General features: G+C 39.4%; 1 protein-coding gene across 1 annotated transcript in view; it reads left to right on the top strand.

Moving 5' to 3' along the window:
- The window catches only part of STARD6 (StAR related lipid transfer domain containing 6), a 38,646-nt gene that overhangs the window by 9,890 nt on the left and 10,281 nt on the right, over positions 1 to 18,475 (top strand). The window contains exons 4-5 of the mRNA XM_053700408.1: positions 12,879 to 13,005; positions 18,290 to 18,407. Coding sequence (XP_053556383.1) covers positions 12,879 to 13,005; positions 18,290 to 18,407 — 245 coding nt within the window. The remainder of the gene's footprint in view (positions 1 to 12,878; positions 13,006 to 18,289; positions 18,408 to 18,475) is intronic.

The raw sequence follows: 18,475 nt of genomic DNA on the forward strand, positions 1-18,475 counted from the left end.
CTGATTGCTGCACTGCTTTTCTGGTGATTTATGTAGTATATCTCGCCCAACATTCAGCAAATTACACTCTCTTGATGCCAAAACTGTTCACAAACATATCAAAGGTTAAATACAGCTGTATACCTATAACTATTTTAACATCCCTGTACTCTGAATTATGATTGTATATATGCAATGCAACAAAGTTGAGACACTAGTCTCACTCTGTTTATATTTTGGATACACAAAAAAAAGATCTAAAAAATATATTTTTCTGTATACCAAACTCATTTCAGTTAATTGTAATGCAGTTTCTCTTTATTTTCTAATATCTATTGATTATTAAATAGCGGCTATTTAATTATTTGTATAGCATTCGGATTATTATAGCCTTGGTGTATAAATAATGTAGATTTTATTAAAGACAGGAGGCAAATATTTTGCATCAAATCTTTACTGAATTTCAAACAGCAGCAAAGAAACTGAACAGGAAAAGTTAGAACAGTACAGCACTAATCAGTACACAGACACATATAATAGTCCCAAATCCACACAGGAACTTCCTCTTTTCTTTAAGATGAAGACACAGGAACTAAGGAAAAAAGATCAACCACAGGCTACAACTGAAACGGAAATCAGAGTGAAGCATCCATCAAGAAGGTTACACTGTAAAACAAATAGAAAATCCAAATAACCACTGTTCCATATTTCCCACCTATAAAGACAGTCATGCAGATAGCAAACATATATATACAGGTAAACTATACTTTTTTTGGGAGGGAGAGACAAGGGGAGGGAAAATATTCACCTTCTGTCTTTAATAAAATCTAGATTATTTATACACCAAGGCTATAATAATTCAAATTTTATAGCAAGACAGGAGGCTTCATATTTTGCATTTTTAATGTACAGAAGGAAGAACGTCAGCTGCATGAGGGATTGGTTTGAAATAAAAACGGGAAAAAGTAGAAGCAGAGGACCAGTCTGCAGCCTTCAAGTTGACTCCCGGCCAAAAGGGCTTTGGGTGCCGCTGCTCCTCTTCCTGAATGGGCTCCAAATGACAAATCAATGCCTGCAGAGAACATAAGCCAACGAACCCATCTGGCAAGAGTAGGGGAAGAAAGCGGTCTAAACGGAGGAAGGTAAGAAATGAGAATCTGGACCGTATGAGACGGAGCACTTCTACTCAAATAGGTTTTAAGGCAAAGAGCCACACAAGGTCTAGGGTCCTCCAGAAAATACGGATAGAAGAAAAAACGCTCTTAGTGTGATGAGAGACAACAAAAGAAACACCCTCCGGAAAAAAAGGAGAGTCCTTCGATCTAAAGTGCGAATATCCAAAATTCTCAGAAAGAAGACTAAGCATAGCAACATAGCCAGTTTAGCCGAAAGTGGTTTCAGAGAGAGGTCCTCATTTGGAGGCCAAGAGTGGAGAAAATTGAGGACCATGGAAACGCTCAGTCAGGAAATTCACAATTAAATTTGGAGGAACTGAAAAGGGATCAGCTTGCCTGCTATTGCACCAATGATGCCCAGGCTGGAGCATAACACTTTTGAGTGCCCAGAACTCAAGCTTCTCGGAGGAGCAATTGAGCGTCTTTAGAAAAGCCTTTGGAAGACCAGGATCCCCTGAAATCTGCCAGGCTAGCAGCGGAAGATGATCCTATAGGATTAGAGGATAATAGTGTCCTTTTGGGTCTAGCAGAAGGTCCGGATTTTGAGGTTGCAGAAGAGGCAGAGAAAAGGTCATCTCCAAAATGAGGGGAAACCAGGGTTGCATCGGCCAAAAGGGGATGATGATAGTCAGGCAACCTCTTATTTTCCAAACCATCCAGAGGGTGCTCAGAATGAGAGCAAACAGAGAGAATGCATAAGCTCCCGCAAGGGTCCAAAGTTGAAGGAAGGCAACTGTGGCCTCGCTCCTGTGATCTGGAAACCAACTGAAGTACCAAGGAAGTTGAGGGTTGGTACGGGAGGCAAACAAATCCAAGGTAAAGGGACTGAAGAATTTCTGAATAGATAGAAAAACTGAGCGATGCAGACGCCAATCGCTGGATGCTCTCCAAAAGCGAGAGAACCAGTCCGCCACCGTATCGGTGAAACCAGGAATGTATTGCGCCTGGAGGGAGATGTTGAGGGAAACGCAAAACCGAAAAAAGGCCAGATCTGATAAGGCCCTGGACTTGGTGCCGCCCAGACGGTTGATGTACTGAATGGCTGAAATGTTGTCTATCCGAAGGAGGATGCAACAATCTGTATATTTTTTTTTTTATTTTTTTTTATTAAGGTTCTTTTCAAAACAAACAATTAGTAATTGTCAATACATATTATAAAGTAAGATAAATTGTTACAGAGTAGGCTACCAAAACAATTCAGATAAATACACAATATAGGTAAGTGACAAATTACACTCTCAAAACAAGTAATAAGTACTGCTCAAACAGTATACTCACCATATGATTTAAGCCGTCACTCTTGGACCACAGAGTTACAGTAAACACAATATGAAGTGGGTAAACATTAATGTGAAAGGGCCACTCATGGACCCTAAGTGAAGAACCTCTTTTTTTTCCCCAAATCTGTTGTACTGTATATTTATTATATAGGGAAAAAGTGTAAGTTTCTTTCTAGTAGAATTAGCTTACCATAGGAGTCTAGGGGTTAAGGGCATGTTATAACTCATACCATGAGCGCCATTCCTGCGTCTTACCAATTAAAAGAGAGACTAAAAGGGGGTACATATGTCTCATAATACATAGGGCTAAGCTCAGAAATACAACCATTCTTATGGGTTATGATGTTAATCAATATTTTATAAAGGGCATACATCGATATGTTGCAAGCTATAGGTTTTTAGGAGATATGCTTCGGGTAATAAGGCAATACAGCACTTTAACTTAGGTAGTCAACTATAGATTTTGTAGTAGGGGCTAAGTGTATGGATAGGAATAGCTATCAATAACAAGGTAAAGAAGCAATAAAACTATACACAAATTATGTTGTGAAAATAAGTTGAAGCTGCTCGGTAAGAAGGATTATCCAAATGTGAGTCCCCAGTCTGTATCTCATCAATATTAGGATCCCACCATCCCGGCCGTAGACAGCGAGACCCCAAGATACAGCAATGGAGAACAAAAAGCAATCTCTCATGTATGCAGCAGGGAAAACTAAGATAAAAAATAACCATGGTACAACTCTTATCGCCAAGTGAGAGAAGAAAATACATATTTGTCCTGCAAATACATATTAGGCGAGGAAAAGTAGCTGGAAATATAATATATGCCAGTAGTAAGCATCAAGCCAGCAGAAATGCAAGAGATACATTTAACCTACAAATATGCATTGAATTAGCGTTCAGCTTCTATTACTATAACCGGCATGAATCTACATTTGAAAGATATATCTTCTGTTTTCTGCTTTCCCTGCAGTGGCGGCTGGTGACTTTTGAAGATGGGGGAGCACTAGCCCCGCCCCTCATATGGCTCCACCCATTTTAATGTGGGTGTGTACATATACATAGGTACACTCTGCCAGTTACCTTAAAGGGACATTAAACCCAAAAAAGTTTTCTTTCATAATTCAGACAGATAATACAATTTTAAACAACATTCCAATTTACTTCTATTATCTAATTTGCTTCATTCTTTAGATATCCTTTGTCAAAGAAATAGCAATGCACATGGGAGAGCCAATCACAGGAGGCATCTATGTGCAGCCACCAATCAGAAGCTACTGAGCCTATCTAGATATGCTTTTCAGGAAAGAATATCAAGAGAATGAAGCAAATTAGATAATAGAAGTAAATTAGAAAGTTGTTTAAAATGGTATGCTCTATCTGAATCATGAAAGTTTATTTTTGAATAAACTATCCCTTTAAGGAGGACTAACACAGTTGCTAATCAATACCTAGAATAGTAAACTTATGTTAAAGGGGCATTCTAATGCAAAAATAAACTAAGTGTTTTAGAGCATGTTATTTTCCTATTAGTATTAGTGTTTAAACCCCTTAAGTAAGTTAAACACATAGATGCACTTAATTCTTGAGCAGGACACAGCTGGTGAGCTAGTTAAAAGCATATGCACATACCCAATCAGCAGTCATCTCCTTCTCAGTAGTTATATGTTTACCCCTTTTACCAGGATTAAAGAGATATGAAAGTCAAAATTTAAATTATTCAGAAAGAGCATACAATTTTATTAGACTTTTGAATTTATTTCTATTATTAAATTAACTTAATTCTCTTGATATCCTTTATTGAAAATCATAATCTCCCAAAAAAACATGTTTTCTAAAACCTTCTAAAAATCCATCCAGGAAACACATTTCAATATAGGTATTATTGTATTCTTTATATTTTAACAGAATGTTTTTATGTGTATTGTTGACATAGCAGTAAGGAGAAAGAATAAAAATGGAAAATAAGACTACCCTATCACTCCTTAGCACACAGGTACCAAACGTGTATATGATTTATTAATCCCATGGTTAGTATAGTAAATAGATACTGTAGTATAACATAGGCATTATTATTATTAGTTATTTGTAGAGTGCTAACAGATGCACAATCATAGCATTTTCATGACTAAATGTGAAAAAAATGCTACATTTTTGTTGTTAGGGCTTAACAAAACTCATATCCAGTTTATCCTTAAAAAGAATATATCTCCTAAAGGTACTCATTTTAGGGAAAATAACATTCCACAAACAGCTTTTTACCACAGAGAATGTCCAGTAATTGGCTTCAATGATCAGTGCTCTTTAGTTATATTTTGGAGCACACTTGTTTCTCAGCTCATTTTAGGTAGAATAAAAATGAACTATGCCCTTAAATCCATACCGAACATGTTTGTATATGCTTTCTTAATACTATGGCATGCATTACCCACAAATTTGCTGGATGACTTAGATTAAATACACAATCATATTTTTTATTACAGAACTAACCAAACAAAATGCTATTCTTCAATCATACATGGTAAAATATCCCTAAGAAAAAATGGGGGTAACTGATGCATCCTAATAAAACCTGTGACTACCACAGTACTCAAACCTGCAACATGTCAATGTCATTGGTCCTAAACTGTACCACACATCCTATTAAGTAATATTCCACAAAAGGTCTTAATACATTTAAAGACCTGCCGCCGCACTGTCCCTGGTAGCTAGTCTTAGCAGTCACCAAACTCACCACTCCGGTGACAGTAGGTGTCCGCGTCGCAGTAGCACGTGGCCCTGGCTCAGCATGTGTTTTTGTTTCTACCCGGGCAGCACCTCGGATGACCCCATCTCCATACAAGGATTGACCCACTGGAACCTGGGAGGAGCGTCTCAAGCGTCATCACGTGACTCGGCTCTTCTCCTGTGTCACTGGCTGCTGCCTGGGCTCGCTCTTAACACCTCCCACCCCTTGCACAGGCTGAAGTGTGCGATCAGCCGTCTATGGGGATGAGGAGGCTGGGAGCTGCGCAGCAGCCAAATTTAGCATGCGCACAGACACAGTGCCATAGATTCTCTATCGCACGTGCGCTTAGGCCCTAGGGACCGACTATTAGATAGTACTACAGTGGCTGTGACACTGTGTGTGTATGTTCAAACAATACAGGGGCCAGGCAGGGCACAAATAATACAAATTGTATTAAAAAAACATTGAAACAAATTTATTTTTTTATTCTGGGGGTAAAAAAAATATATAATTTTTTTCAATAGGGGGCTATTGAAAAATTATATATTTTTTTCTGTTTTTTTTTTTTCTTTCTTCTGGGCTGCGGGGGGCACGTGCGAGTGTGCTCCAATGGAGTAGCCTCCACTGTTTCCCTGCCATATTGAGTCACACTCTAGCAGGAACAATACAAAATGAAAATGAAAATATGAGGGCTGTGGAGATCAAAACAGACAAAACTCAGCTGATAAAAAAAGTAATATATGGTTGTCCTATAAGTACAAAATGGTTAAATATTCGACTTCCAAAATTATAACCAACCTACAACTATATATACACAAGAGGCATTAGTTAGCTGCTATGACTGCCTTATCTAGTCTTAAGCTTGCAGAGACATAGAGAATACAGATATGCATTATTTAGGTTGTATGCAGCAGAACAGAATAAAATGCAATCTAACAACACAGAAAACTTATAGGATGTAACTTGATTCTCAGATAAAGTCCAAAATATATTCATGAGAGTCCCTAGGACTTGAATGATCTGTCCATGAAGGGGACTTTGGGGATTCACTACTCACCACCTCAATCCACTTGTATAGTGATGTCTAGCCCACACCAGTTTTATTACACAAGAGTCCATATGATAGGTGTGTGTAAACTTGAGAATCATGACCCCATATAGGTATCCCCCAACTAATGTCCCCCATGAGGTCGGATCTGAAACCGGATGAAATCGCAATGTGTGTCTTTCTTTTACTACTCGGCATCAACCCGTCCGACTGTAGAATTGAAGCAGCTAACTGTATAGCGGTGCACTGATCCATTTGACCGCTCGAATCATAGCAGTCTAAGGCTATCCCAGGATCCAAGCTCGGAACAGGAGGAAAGTGGGGAGACATAGGTAGGGTCACTGCAGCGGTATTCAGATGACAGTCCGATCGAGTTGCTGCGTTTGTTCTGCTTGGAGGACACTTGCTCCTAGAGGAACCATCAGCCCGCCACACTATGGCTGATCTCTGATTTTTGTCGGAAAGCTCCTGCAAAGTGATCTCTATGCTAACGGTGCTAGGGTGCTGTTCTGTGTCATTGTCATATCCCCACGCTGCATCTAATGTACTCGCAAGATGCAAGAAATGGTCATCCAGGAGATCCCTAAGTTGTTTATGTAGTATGGCATAATTAGTCTCCATCTGGAAGGTAAAAGTGTAGATTCCCTTCAGGGTAAGTTGCGCTAGTACTCTCCCGGTACTTTGCTCTCAGCACTATGTGCTGCTTAACGACAAGGCCCAAATGTGCCTCGCCGGGGGGTAAATGAAAGGCCTCAACCATACGGCTGGCTCCGGGTGCTCACAGTCGTCTCTATCTCAGCGTTTTTGGGCTCATCTGATGTAGGATTTGTAGCAGATCAATAATCTGGATAAGGAGTAAACAAATGGGCCGTCTGGAATAAAATAGTCAAAAAAAGCTAAAATGCTTGAGCAGTATGATATTGTGCGACCTGTCATGGCCGCCGCCCGGAAGTTCCCCCCATCTGTATATTGTTTTGAAGAAAAAAAAAATCGGATTGCAAAGGATCCTGCCAACAGTTCTAGACAGTTGATATGGAGAGAGCTTTCTTGTGAGGTCCAAGAGCCTCCCAATCCAGGAGACTGGCATCCGAGGACATAACAAAATGCTGTTCCACAATTCCATGTGGAGCAATTACTAGGACATTTCTGCTTTCACCTTGTCTGCCAGGTGATAAGACCTGGATTCCCTTAAAGACTGATTCTTAAGGCGTTGCACCGCCCGGTAGTGAAGTGGAGCAGGGAAGATCGCTTGAATGGAGGAGGAAAAAAGCCCAATGATCTTGGACAGTTGCCGAATGGACACCATGGGGGCGAAAGGGCCCCTTGAATCTCTAATTTGATTCTGTCTATCTTGTCTTGGGGAAGAAGGAGAAGACCCAAGGTGGAGTCTATGTGAAAGCCTAGAAATTCCACTTGTTGAGATAGGAGAGAGAGGATTTTTCTAAGTTGATGACGAAACCTAAACCCTGAAGGAGGGATAGGGTGACGTCTAGGTGTTGAATGAGCGTAGTTCGATCTTCTGCCAACAGGAGAATATCATCAAAGTATATAAGGCGAATACCTCTGCTTCTCAGGGAGACCACCTCAGGTTTTATGAGATTGGTAAAACACCAAGGGGCGGAACTGAGGCCAAAACGGGAGGCTGGTAAACTGCCAGAGTTGGTTTGCCCAAATGAATCTGAGAAATTTGCGGTGATCTTGAACTATCGGCACCGTATGCATCGGTCAGATCTAGGCAAACCAGCCAATCTCCAAAACGAAGGAGATTTCTTAACATGTAAATGCCCTCCATCTTGAAGTGGCGGTATGTCAAGAAATAATTGAGCTGCCAAAGATTGATGATGGGACGAAAGCGAACAGTCTTTTTCTTTACCAGAAAGAGGTTACTAATAAAACCTAGCTCTGGGGAGAGAACCGGTTCTATAGTGCATTGGAGACAGAGAGAGAACCTCTGTCTGGACCAATGAAGCAACTTCTTTCGACCACATAATGGGTTTTGGAGGAGAGGCCTGGAAGAGCGTGCATATCAATTCTAGGTTGAAACCTCAAATCGATTGGGAGATCCAGAGATCTTGTGAGATTAGATCCCACATGAGAGAGTCTGCCCGCAAAGGGAAAGAGGGAGGCAGGGTACTCACTCTGAGGAGCAGTAGGTCCTGTCGGCAAGGCGGCTCTGGGAGGTCTTGACCTGGCTGCTCGAGAACGGGTGGGAAAGAGGATCTTAGGTTGGGAGGGTTACTGCTGGAATCCGAGCACTTGGCAGTGTTGCTGTTGATGTGCCAGAAACGGTTGACGGCCGAGGAGACTACCCCTGAATCGTCCAGCCCTGCCAAAAACCCGAGTAGGCTTAAATACCCTTCTGAGGGTGGATTGAATCTTCTCAATTGAGGTAAAAGTGGAAACGTAGTGTCTCATAATTTGCAGGAAGCGTTCCCCAAAGAGGAGCCCTTTAGCTGAAGAGCTCGCTTCTTCTAGTGCCAAAACCGCTGGATAGGGCGACATTTGATTTGCCCAAAAAACAAAAGGCTCAGAAGGCCCATTCTCGAATAGAGAAGGGATCCAAGGAAGAGCTGGAGAGAAGGGCCTCATCAGAGAGGTGCACTATCTGAGCCAGGGGGCCAGAAATATCAAGTCATTTATCCTGTACCCCTCCTGGAATCTCTGCCCTTTCTAGTCAGGAAAGTGGCTAATTTAGCATCAAACTCGGGGGAAAAGGCGTGAGGCCTACGGGCCGGAGCTTTGCCCTTATGAAGCGCTGGGTGGGATTGAGCTTTCCAGTGTCTCTTGCAGGTTCTGGATGGTTCTGACTCTGAAGAATCAGACAAAGGAGAATTTGTTTTAGAGGGATTAAGATCCGCATCCTCTGGGGGAGGGGGATGACTATGTTTTAAGGCAGCTGCTATAGCAGAGTTAATGTAGTCAAAAAGTTATTTGGAGGAAGAAAGGGGAACCTCTATTGTATGAGAGGTGCAAGGGGTAGATTGAGCTTTTTCTTTAATAACAGAAAACTTAAATATGTCCAACTTTGTTGGAAGTAAGCATATGAAAATCCCCTAAGTGTGTGTGTGTGTAAATCCAAAGCCTAGACTATAACAGGATATTTCAAGGACATGTCCTTGACATTTATAAACATACATACATAATAAGATATACCCATACAATGGGTGAATGTTCTTGTACCTTGCACTCTGTGACTGCAGGTATTATCACATATAGAAACTGACTTATGTTAGGTTAAAGGAACATACATGACATATAATGTGAAAATATATATTTTTTAAAAATCACAGTGCTAACGTGGGATGTGTCCGAGGGAATGATCTCTAATACATGTGCTTTGCAGATGTGTGAGAGCAGAATGATTCAGGATATTTAGCAATTACCCAGTCTTCCTTGGTATTAAAGAGAAAAAATACACCGCCAAGCTGCCCTCCAGAGCCGTGTTGACGAGCGGCCCGCACGGCCAACCGGCATAGAAAGCTGGTCAGCGGAGCGTCCGCTTAGGCCTCAACACGCCGCCGGTGTTCTACCATAGGAATGTGTGTACCACATCACTTCCGGTGACATGTAATCAGCTGTTGTAGGTTTGTGGCGCTCACTGCACATGAGGCCCAACCTCCTCCAAACAGCTGTTTAAGACTTATTTGATAACAACGGGTTGCGGGATTCTATGGGCCGTGCCGCGCATGCGCACACGGTCCTACTCAGACAAGACCCTATTGGTTGTACAGCCACTGACTTCACGGACCAATCAAATAATGCAGTAACGCTTTTTTTGCTATGTATTATCTGATCGGTCCGTTTGATTTGCCCACGTTCATTCACCAAATTGTTGTATCGCAAGCCGCCGACTTGCCGTTCCTGGGGGGGGTCGTGCTTATGGGGTTTACAGGGGGTGCTCATGGGGCTTACGTAAGTTACACAGGGGTGCTTATGGGCCTACATAAGCCCCATCTGCACCCACTGTAACCCCCATAAGCATCCCCTGTGTAACTTACGTAAACCCCATAAGCATGACCCCCCCGGGCACGGCAAGTCGGCGGCGTGCGATGGAACAATTTGGTGAATGTGCGCATGCGTGGCACGGCCCATAGAATGGCGCGACCTGTTATCAAATAAATCGGCTTAAACAGCTGTTTGGAGGAGGTTGGGCCTCTTGTGCATGTGCAGTGACCGCCACAAACCTCCAGCAGCTGATTCACTTCACCGGAAGTGACGTGGTATACACATTCCTATGCGGTAGACAACTTCTTTTAGAACACCGGAGTGAAAACTACATCGCAATGTGCAGAGGTGGGAGGGGCGGTCCTTTCTGAGCCCGCGAGAATGAAGGGCAGAGGAAAATGATCGGAGCGGCAAAAAGCGCGACCGATCACTCAGGGAAAGACGCCACTGCCACCAATGAGGTTTATAAGTTTAACTCATAAGTTTAAAACTCTAAAATATTGTTAGCTACTATGGTGCCATCGTGAATGCAGTTATTCAGGAATTGCTTTCACTATTATGCACAGCACAGATTTACTACAGTCTGCTCTTAATAGACAAAAAAAATCTGAATAAACAGAAATAAAATGAAAAGTTAATGAGTCAGGAAACCCACCAAATAATGTTATGTAATTCTGCACAGAGTGCAGAATTATATAACATTAGCTTAGCACCAGCTTTCCAAAGGGAAGGATTGCACAGATATTTTCCTACGAAAATGAATTGGTCTGGTAGCGGGAGCGAGCTACATTCAGTTTATTGGCAAGATCAGGCGTGCCTGATGCGCTTAGGTAAAAAACCAGACCCGCTCAGTAGAGCCAGGAGCGGCATTCTGTAAAATTAATTTTCGTAAGAAAATATCTGTGCAATCCTTTGCTTTAGAAAGCTGGCGCTAAGCTAATGTTATATAATTCTGCACTATGTGCAGAATTATATAACATTATTTGGTGAGTTTACTGGCCCTTTAATAAAAAGCAAATTAAATAACTGATCGTAGATCAGAACTATTCCTAAGATAAATTCAAAACAAAAAAAAGGAAAAATTCATGACCTGCTGTCTGGAAGCAGCAAAGAAAAGAGGAAGTTCCTGTGTGGATTTGCGACTATTATACATTGTCTGTGTACTGATTGGTGCTGTACTGTTTCAACTTTATGCAAATGTTTCTGTTCAGTTTCTTTGCTGCTGTTTGGAATTTGATGCAAAATATTCGCCTCCTGTCTTGCTATAAAATCTTTTATTCAAGAGATTTAATATGATTGGTTATAATCTTCACACTAGGTGGCGCTCTCTAATAAACTTTGAATCCCTCAAACTTGATTCACTTGCTTGATGCATTCACCATCAATATTTTTTCTTTTCTTTTTTCCTTTTCTTGTAGGTGTATAGCCCCTCATTCATTTACTCTGTGTTATAGATTAAATATAAAGTCTCAGCTAATGTCCAGACAATACATTTTACTATATTTAATACATAGTACAAAAGAAAATTTGAAAACTGAATTAGATAAACAGCTGCCTATGTATAATATTGGCTGCAAATACTTCCTGCGCTGCCTAAGACCTAATTGTCTTCTCCTTTCTTATCACTTCCTCACACTCCTAGCTACAGGGCATTTCTAGAATTGTTCATATTACTCAAAATTCCTTGTCTCACACTTTATGTTTTTGCTTTAACATTAATAGAGACATGAACAACAAAAATGCTTGTTTCATGATTTAGATACAGTTTTAAACAACATTCCAATTTACTTCTATGCAAATGCTCTTCATTCTCTTGGTATCATTTGTTGAAGGAGCAACAATGCACCTCTGAGAGGCAGATGAACACATCAGATAAGCCAATAACAAGAAGCATATATGTGCAGCTAGCTCCCAGTAGTGCATTGCTGCTCTTGCACCAAGTCCCTCTGTTGAGTAGATCTGTTACCTCGTTATACTTTTCAACAATGGACACCAAGAGAATGAAGCATATTAGATCATAGAAGTAAACTGGAAAGTTTTTTAAAATCGAATACTCTGTCTGAATGATAAACATTTAATTTTGACTTTACTGTTTCTTTAAAGGGCACGAAAAACAATTATTTAATTTATTGATTTAGAAAAAGCCTGCAATTTTAAACAGCCTTTCAATTTACTTCTATTATCTAATTTGCTTCATTCTCTTGATATCCTTTGTTTAAAAGCATACCTAAATAGGCTCAGTAGCTGATGCTTGGTGGCTGCACATAGGAGTCTTGTGTGATTGGCTCACCCATGTGCATTGCTATTTCGTTAACAAAGAATTAAGCAAATAATAGAAATACGTTGGAATGTTGTTTAAAATTGTATTCTCTATCTGAATCATTAAAGAAAAATATTGTGTTTCACGTCCGTTTAAGCATTCCTGAATAAACCTCATCATAACAGCAAACATTTGAAAAACTTTTCCCAGGACACATTGCAGCAGAAAAATCAAGTAAGCATGTTACCACACCCACTGTTTTTGTAACTATACCCAAAACAATATGCACAAAATATTAAATCTGATTCGTGAAAATTTGATTATAGTAGCAAATTTGAAACATTTTTAAAATTGTATGCTCTGTCTGAATCACAAAATATTTTTGTTGGGGTTTCATATCTCTTTAATCCTATTTATTGCCATTCACACCGTATAGGCCTCATCTTCTCTCTTACTTTCCCAGATATCGTGGAGAAGGAGTAATGGAGGGAACACCAGAGAAAATCATTCCATTTATGTATCTTCCAGAGTATAGGTCAAAGTGGGACAAAGCTCTGCAGCATTATTCGCTGTTAGAGCGTATTGATGAGGTAATGTATTGTTATTGTGGCCATTTCCCTTTATAAATTAGGAAGACTCAGAATTGTGTTGCTATATTCCTTGTTCTAGCAATAGCTCCTAGTGTCTGCATCTCTGTCAATTTCTCTTCTTATTTGGCCCAGATTCAGATTTTGATTAATAGACCAAATATGCAAACATGCAAGAAAAATATTGAAATAGGCCATTTTTTTTGTCAACAATATCTGCCATCATTTCCTAGCAAATAAACCTAGTTACAAGAATATTTCTCTAGTACTCATATAGTAACAGTATCAGACTCTAGTTGGTTATGGTTTTGAGCTTACCAGTGATAGAAGAAACCTTGCCTGAAATCTTCAGTACATCTACCTGTTCTGCATACACCAATTCCTTTTAATGAAAGGTTTGTTTTTATACAGATAAAGCGAGAGGATTGTGACCCCCTCTGGCCTCTGTGCATCCTCTAAACCTGTTCCAGTATGTGATCTTGAAGTTCTCTCAATAGTCAGGAGTATCCCCTGGTGTTTTCTCGAGGAGTTTATGCCCAGTCACAACCCTAAAACTATATGGTTGTAGGTTTCCTTCTACTTTGTGCTTATTTTGAGTTATATAGGTCTGGCTCTTGCCTTTATGTTTCCTGTCATTTAGCTTTAGGTTTGACAGCATCAATACACTTTATTGTCCCTTTGGTTTTTATTCAATCTGTCTTAGTGGCACAGGAGCAATTCCAATGACGGCTTTGCCTTTTCAGTGGAAAACTGCATTATGCAATTCAGTAATGTAGGGGTTAAAGGGATATTGTACTGTAAAAAAAAAAATAATCTCCTTTAATGTATTCCCAGTTATATATTTTAAGAGCTTTAGTGTTTTTATTTTTTGTAAACAGCTCCTTTACCTTAATTTCTTAAATTTAAAATAGCTGCTTTTGCCTGTTAAAACCAACCTGCTATACTGAAAATCAGAATACTGCTGTATTCTGTATAGAAAAGCTATGTAAACAGGACACCACAGCTTAAAGTAACCTCCCAGGGGGATAGGAGAGATGTTTTCATAAAAAAAAGCTGGTTGGTACACTTTCCAATCTTGGGAAGTTTATGTCTACAAAAATACAGCTATGCATTAGTGTCTAATACACTATGGAACATTTTCCTTTCTATTACCAATTAGTTTTAAACTGTGTACGCATGGTATTGGTTTATATATTATCTTTTAAAATGTATATGTAAATTAAAAAAAAATCTTTTGACATAGGACTTTAGCTTACGTTAGTGCTTATGTTTTTCTTAAAATTGTCGTTCATTGAAAATCTGAAGTTAGGGGAATTTATACAGTTTATGTCCTTTTAGATTTAGTTATCGGATGCCTACTTATTCGCATCCAAAATATTTATTAAAGGACCACTCAATGCAATAGAATTGCATAATTAACAAGTGCATAATAATTTAGCACCTACTCCTGAATTTCAAATAAGCAGTATATTTTTTTTTCTGACAAATGTACTTTTCTCCCATATTCCTGCCCCCTATATCATGTGACAGACATCAGCCAATCACAGACTAGCATACGTATACCCAGTGAGATTGTGCATATGCTCTGTATGATCTAAAAGGACCGTGCAAAATTTTATAATGTAAGTTATTTGAAAAGTGTGTTAAAACTGCTGCTCTTTCTGAATCATAAAAGTATATTTTGACTTGAGTGTCCCTTTAAAAGTTCTTGAGGTTGACTGTAGAGTGCTTTAATATTCAGGTTGTCCTCCTTTCAGTTCTTTACTATAAAGGACCTCATTGCTTCTATTGCAAAGATAAGATCTTAGAAGCTGTATATAAACCCTGTCTGTTGGCAAATAACCGGTTTAAACCTTTTTTAACTTGGCTGATATGGTGTTCTATAGCAACACGACTGAAGTGTCTTGTAAGGTGTTTACTGTTCCTTTAAGGACAAAGGCTTTTCCCAGTTTCCATGCTTAAATGACAGTCAGTCATTTTTCTCTGTAGGTTTCACTATCAGTATCCTCTGTTTTGTTGATATACTGCTTTTTTAACATACAAACAGGGCTATCTTGTCATACCCTATATGGGTACATAGAATAACAATAATTAGGCTGTTAATACTGAAAAATGATTGAAATATTTTTTTGCAGTTTTATTTACAATTTCTACACAGCTAGTGTAGTTTAAAGAAAAAACCCCAGATTATTTTGTCTTGATTTTAGGAATACCCCATATGTTTATTATCCAACTAATTTAGTGACTCTAGCTGAATAAGGTACTGTGTCACCAAGCCTCTGCCTTTAATCCTATCTGTTTGTGGATCCTGTTTCCCTTCTCTGTCCCTTTCTGGTCCTGTATATTGGGTTCATCCTATACTAAAATGTTGTTGATGCTTTTATCACATATTCCCAGAAGCTGAGATTAAAGTAATGTAACCTGTCTGTATTAGATAAAAATGGATGTTCATCACCTGGGGCGGAACACATTTTTTTCTAGGCCTCCCTGTGAGCTAGATTTATGGGCCCCCTTTAAGCCAAGCCTCAATGACCTGAACACAAGCACGACGGCTGTGTATAACAGAGGTTGTGCTGCCTCGGAACACTGCTCACTGTAAATATTGCTGTAGACTAAAATATAGTCTGGGTGAAAAAGGAGAATTCCTAGGCAGAAGGGATAAAAAAAAAAAATAATGCTGATCTATGGGATTCTGGCTATTTTATGTAATGTGAATTTGGATACATCATGATTTTACAACAGGGGGTTCTGCCTATGTCTGTAATAATGGACTAATGGATTCTGGCTATAATAGAAAGATAGATAGGCAGACGAAGAAGCACTCTCTCAGGAACGAACAACAGCACCCAGGTGGTAAATCGCCATAGAATAAGCTACCAAGCTTTCTGAGAGAGCGCTTCTCTTTTCTGTATGTATTTATATGTGTGTGTGTGTGTATATATATATATATATATATATATATATATATATATATATATATATATATATATATATACATACATACATACATATATACACACACATTATATATATATATATATATATATATATATATATATATATATATATATATATATATATATATATATATATATATATATATACATACACACACACACACACTGGCCACTTTATTAGGTACACCTGTTCAATTGCTTGGTTACACAAATTGCTAATCAGCCAATCACATGGCAGCAACTCAATGCATTTAGGCATCTAGACGTGGTGAAGACGACTAGCTGAAGTTCAAACCGAGCATCAGAATGGGAAAGAAAGGGGATTTAAGTGACTAACCATCCCTAGGGTTTACAGAGAATGGTCCGACAAAGAGAAAATATTCAGTGAGGGGCAGTTATGTGGACGAAAATGCCTTGTTGAGGTCAGAGGAGAATGGGCAGACTGGTTCGAGATGATCTCTGGTTCGAGATGATAGAAAGGCAACAGTAACTAAAATAACCACTTGTTACAACCAAGGTATGCAGAATTCCATCTCTGAATGCACAACACATCGAACCTTGAAGCAGATAGGCTACAGCAGCAGAAGACCACGCCGGGTGCCACTCCTGTCAGCTAAGAACAGGAAACTGAGGCTACAATTCACACAGGGTCATCAAACTTGGACAATAGAAGATTGATAAAACGTTGCCTGGTCTGATGAGTCTCAATTTCAGCTGTAATATTCAGATGGTAGGGTTAGAATTTGGTGTACACAACATGAAAGCATGGATCCATCCTGCCTTGTATCAACGGTTCAGGCTGGTGGTGGTGGGGTAATGTTGGGGGGGGGATATTTTCTTGGTACACTTTGGACCCCTTAGTACCAATTGAGCATCGTTTAAACGCCACGGCCTACCTGAGTATTGTTAATGACCATGTCCATCCCTTTATGACTACAGTGTACCCATCTTCTGATGGCTACTTCCAGCAGGATTATGCACCTTGTCACAAAGCTCAAATCATCTCAAACTGGTTTCTTGAACATAACAATGAGTTCACTGTACTCCAATGGCTTCAACAGTCACAAGATCTCAATCCAATAGAGCACCTTTGGGATGTGGTGGAACAGAAAATTTGCATCATGGATGTGCAGCCGACAAATCTGCAGCAACTGTGTGATGCTATCATGTCAATATGGACCAAAATTTCTGAGGAATGTATCCAACACCTTATGGAATCTATGCCATGAAGAATTAAGGCAGTTCTGAAGGCAAAAGGGGGTCCAACCCGGTACTAGCAGGGTGTACCTAATAAAGTGGCCGGTGAGTGTGTGTGTGTGATATATATATATATATATATATATATATATATATATATATTATGGAAAGATAAATAATCGGTATACCAGCTCAAACCCAATCTAGTTCGAGAATTGTGGGTAACCCTGGATAACTAAAAAATCATGTATCCAGGGGTGCAAGGGGGCATAGTAAATTAATATTAATAAAAAGGAAAAAATGAAGATAGAAAGCTAAGTGAAGAAGTCAAGTATGCCCTATGTCAGCACAACCCTTCAATAAAGATAAAAAGATATAAGACTTAAGGCACTGTGTGTGGTGGTTGCTGTTACGGATGTAACAGGCTCCTCTCCCATAAATATATGATGCTAGATATACAAAAATACTTTAATAACGTAATTAATACATAAACATGCAATAGAAACTAATACAAAAATAGTGCCTATATCCACTAAAAAGATACTTATACACCAATGGCCATTGGAAACTATCAATCATATGATGTCTGAGCTCTTAAGATCTTGGAATAAAGGTAATGTTCTGGTAAATAATGTCCAGATTGCCTTGTCCTGTCAGTAGTAAGGGCTAATGTGATCATATGAATAGTCCAATGCAAGGACAACTCCAAGTGTCTCCCAGCAAAAAGCAAGGAAATATACAGCTTGCAGAACTTCACATTTGTTAGTACAAGCAAAGTAGTTCACACATGCAGAGCAATTGTGTAGCAGGGAAGCAGTTCATGTGAGCTAATTAGCCAGTCACAGTTAATTGTATATTATACAGCCTTATAGTGTCCCACTTATAGGGTACGACCTACTGAGGGCTTTACCCTCGCCTGAGACCCTTTCTGGTGGGGCTGATAAAACTGTGGATCATGGGGTCTGTGGGGCCAGGATTTCTGCCACTGTTCATCAGATGCTGTTCATATTGTAGTTTTCAGTTAATCTAAAAGTAATAATGTTGTGGCTTCTCTGCTAACTAAATCTGAAAAATGTCCTTTCATCACACTGAAATCTTTATTACTAACATACTTGGTCTCCTTTTTATTGTAGGACACTGCGATCTGTCACATTGTCACACACAGTTATGGTATGGGAATTATATCATCCAGGGAATTTATCGATCTGATACATATAAGGAAATTTGATGGGGGTGTTATCACAACTAACTGTAAGTTAATGATCATCTAATAACTTGAATTGCATTTTGATTTTTGCATAGAGTTCCCAGACCTACAA

This window comes from Bombina bombina, chromosome 2 (genome assembly GCF_027579735.1).
Source record: "Bombina bombina isolate aBomBom1 chromosome 2, aBomBom1.pri, whole genome shotgun sequence".
Taxonomy (NCBI): Eukaryota; Metazoa; Chordata; class Amphibia; order Anura; family Bombinatoridae; genus Bombina; species Bombina bombina.